Source organism: Tupaia chinensis, unplaced genomic scaffold (genome assembly GCF_000334495.1).
Source record: "Tupaia chinensis unplaced genomic scaffold, TupChi_1.0 Scaffold000260_1, whole genome shotgun sequence".
Classification (NCBI taxonomy): domain Eukaryota; kingdom Metazoa; phylum Chordata; class Mammalia; order Scandentia; family Tupaiidae; genus Tupaia; species Tupaia belangeri.
The window spans coordinates 266706-270931 of NW_006159740.1; the positions used below are offsets into that span (position 1 = coordinate 266706).

General features: G+C 36.3%; 1 protein-coding gene across 1 annotated transcript; it reads right to left on the minus strand.

The window, feature by feature from the left end:
- Positions 1-1329: 1329 nt before the first annotated feature.
- Positions 1330-2316, minus strand: LOC102479976 (olfactory receptor 11H12). The gene has a single exon (XM_006149429.1). It carries the CDS (start codon positions 2314-2316, stop codon positions 1330-1332), a length of 987 nt encoding a protein of 328 aa, XP_006149491.1.
- Between the last annotated feature and the right edge of the window lie 1910 nt (positions 2317-4226).

Genomic DNA, 4226 nt, shown 5'->3' on the forward strand with positions numbered 1-4226 from the left:
TAGTTAAAGGACAGATTTAATGTTGGAAATAGAAGAGCAATTATGAAAGACTATGTGCAAAATAAGATAATTTAAAATTTCAATCACAGGCATGTTTTTAGACAGAAGAGTTTTAAGAAAAATGTACCATATAGGTTGAGATTTTGGAAATTGAAGCCATCCATACTTGTGTACTTTTTCCAGAGTCTTGAGATACCAACAGAGGTATATGAAAGTCACTTTAAGGGTTGTTTCTCTAGAATACTCTGGACAAATACACAACTCAAACTAAAATCAAAACCCAAACCAAACCAGAACCAAGATCAAACATAACCAGATGTATAATATTTGGGCTGTAAATGTAGAAATAATATACTATGTTTCAAAGGAAGTTGAAATGGAGGTGTATTTTAAAAGGGATTTGCCAAAAGAAATAGGTGATCTTGTGAGATTTCTTTTGATACTGTTAAAGAAATAACAGAATTCATCATCATTGTTCATATTCAATTAAAATTTATTGAATGCTTTCTACATGTTAGAGGTTGTTTTAGAAACTTGTACATTGATTATCTCATTAAAATTTTTATGTTAATTATTCTATGAGATAGGAATTACCATTCTAATTTTATAGTTGGTATTAAGTTACATGGCAAATTCAATAATTGATTTAAGGAAGGATTGAATTTCTATCAAAATTTCTAACTCAAAGTCCCATATCTTTTCAAAGATATCACAATAAGATTGCAAAGACAATCTAGCTAAACATTAGATAGAAATACAAGGCATTTCACACATATCTAGTATTGTGATGACTAAAGCTTTTCCTAGTACTCTTTCTCCCAAAGCATAGTCCCAGGCATAATTAAATATTTTTTGTTTGTGTTCCCATGACAAATTATACATGTTGCTTAGAATACTTACTACATTTTGTAGTAATTATATTTTAAAAGAATTTTTAATTTATTTTTATTATTTTTTAAAATTTGCTATAGGGCACATGGGCTCACCAGAGAGTCAGAGAGAGAGAGAGAGAGAGAGAGAGAGAGAGAGAGAAGACAAGCTGCCAAGTCCAGGACTTGAACCACGGTCTGTCATGTGGGACTTCAACACCTTAACCACAATGCCACCTACTAGTCCTGGTAATTATTTCATTACCTGCCTTCTTCCCCAACAAGATCATTATTTAAGGGAAAAGATAGTGTCTGAATTATCTTCATAATTGTCTTCATAGTCCACAGTCAAGCTCAGTGTCTAACATAGAGGAGTCATTACATGAGTATTTATTGAATAGATAATTGTAAAAAGGTGAAAGTAAGACTTGTTATTTCACCCATATCACACCAAACTAGATTATTCCACACTCCTTCTGGACTGTCTGCCAAAGACTTTTAAAGAAATCTTAAGCTTTTCCTGAACTTTCCACAGACCACTTTTCATCTCCTTATTTCTGAGACTGTAAATCAGGGGATTGAAGAGTGGAGTCACCATTGCATAGAACAAAGTCATGATCTTTGACATTAAGGTAGAGTGGCTGAATCCAGGGCTCACATCCATCACCATAATAGTACCATAGAACAACAGAACCACGACCAAATGGGACCCACAGGTAGAAAAGGCCTTATGCCGACTGGATGCCAAGGGCAACTGAAGAACAGCAAGTAGAACCAGGGCATAGGAAATGACGATGAAAAGGAAGCTAAGGAGGATGATGAGGGAGCTCAGTGTATAGCTAATGAGCTTTGACATAGGAGCAGGAGTACATGAAAGGGTCAGCAATGGGCCTGAGTCACATACAAAGTGATCAATCACATTAGGACCACAAAAAGGCAAATGAGAGATGAGAATAACAGGCACTAGGTACCAGAGAAAACCACACACCCAACAGGAAATCACAAGGTGGATACAACGTTGTCCAGTCATAATTGTGGCATAATGCAGAGGACGACAGATAGCAAAGTATCGGTCAAAGGCCATTACTGAGAGAAAGAAGCACTCAGTGGAGCCCATAGAAAAGAAAAAATACAACTGGAGAAAGCAACCAGTGAATGAGATGGCTTTGGTATCTGAGAGGAAGTTGACCAGTGTGTTTGGGACAGTGGCGTTGACATACCAGATCTCCAAGAATGCAAAATTCCCCAGCAGGATGTACATGGGGGTATGGAGATGCTGGTTCCAACACACAGCACAGATAATAGCTATGTTTCCCATGAGAGTCAGGAGGTAGACGATGGAGAAGAACATAAACAGGATGACTTGAATTTCCTTACTGCAGGGAAACCCCAGAAGGATGAATTCATTCACTGACTTAGAGTAGGATCCTAATCCAGAGAAGTTCATTTCATCTGTAAATTGCACTGCAAAGAAACATTATAGTCATGAGATCAAATTCAAACAATTGAGTGTAACATACAGGGAACTTTCATGATCTGACCTTTAGTTCTTTAACCTCATTTCTCTCTTTGTGTCCCCTTGAATCTCCTGCCACTATAGCAAAGTAATAGTTGCATTTCTGTGTATATGTATGTTTTGTGTATGCATGTGTTTTTTTTTTTTTTTCAACAAAACCTCTTTATGTTGTGATCTTCCTGCCTCAGCTATCTGAAAAGCTGGGACTATGATCATGTGCTATGTCACCGAGCATTCTCGGGTGGTCTGGAAATTGAGCCCAAGCTTTCCATAGTAGCCCCTGCCAGCCGAGCAGAAGAATTCAGTTTGCAGTAAAACAACTGGGCCAATATCTGTACTTCTACCAAATGACACGATCTTCTCTGTACCAAAGACATCTATCTGTTGCTTCTTTCTTTCTTTCCTTCTTTCTGTTCATCTCTTTGATAACCTTTGCTTTTATTTCTCCCTCTTTTTTACTTTTTTGTTTACTTATCCTTTTTTCTTTAGGCCATAAAACTTATACTTGAAATCTACACATTTTATCAATTGCCTCCTTAATGAAGTATTACTGGATTTCAGTCATGTGCTAATTCTTTGTTCTGCCATAACCTGCTATGTAAGTGTGTGTAAACTATTATACTATACCTTGTCATGACTGGTCACTTTTCTCTACATATACCAGTCTATGAGCTTTGCAAAGGGAGAGGTTGCATTTTTCATCTTTCTGTTCTCAGTGCCTTATACAACACAGGCCACTTCATAGGCATACTGACATATTTGCTGAAATGACACTAAGAAAAGAATCATTATATTAAGCTAGAAGAAATGAGAAGTAACATTATAAAAAGTACAGGATTTTTCTATACCAAATAATCTACATGTCTATACTTTACATCCTGGGTATTTCTTTTCCTGTCTTCATTCATGTATGACTCTAAATCTCCGAGAATAAGGGCAAAATATTAATCATCGTTGACTCTTTTTTCAGAATCTAATGCCTTATGTTTTCATCATGGTTGATATCATAGTAGGTATATGACATGGTCTCTGAATACCTGGGAGCAATACCTGGGATGAGAACCGTACACCAACATCACTGCATCTTTCTCCTCGGGCTCACATGAAAAGGTGTGGATTTTCAGGATCGTCACTGACAAACAAGTCCCTCTTTGTACCCTTAAGCTTGCAGCCTTGCAGTCACTGCCAAGAATCTTATCAGGGGGATTGTCTGAAAGATTATGTAGGGAGTAATCTCCAGTTTTCAATTTGGAAGAAAAAAATTCAAATGCTACCCAAATAAAAACACTAATCTGAATGAAATATGTACTGAAGAGGACTCTATTCTCTATCTACCCTTGGTTAATATATCTAAATATTTTTCCCCTTGTGTTTAAAAAAAAAAAAGATGACTCTTTGTCTCAGGAGTCCTATGGGCAGGCTAGTCTCTCAGGTCTGCCTCTGTGTATATCTTCTTTAAGTAAATGCCCTGGGACAAGGAACTGAAAAAGAAAAAAAAAAAAAAAAAAAAAAGAAGAAAGAAATAGAATAAAATAAGTGTGTGAAATAAAGATGTGTCTCTGACTTCTGAACTCAGTGCTAATCATCATTTGTCCTTTATCCTTTTTTTTCCGTTTATTTGATATGTTCAGTCAGTATAAATCACTTAGCTTATAAAGTGAATTTGCCCAGCATGGATATACCTCACACCAGTCTAATTGAGGAGACTATACATGTTATCACCGACAGACAACCACCCATTTCTGGGTCCCATAACTGTCTTGCCTCTCTAGTTTTCTCTTTAATTTCTTTCCTCACATTCTCCCAAAGAGAAAGTGAAAACAAAACAAAACAAAACAAAA

What these genes read in the sequence shown, in the direction of transcription:
- LOC102479976 (XM_006149429.1), bottom strand. Translation starts at nt 2,316, where the DNA reads ATGAACTTCTCTGGATTAGGATCCTACTCTAAGTCAGTGAATGAATTC.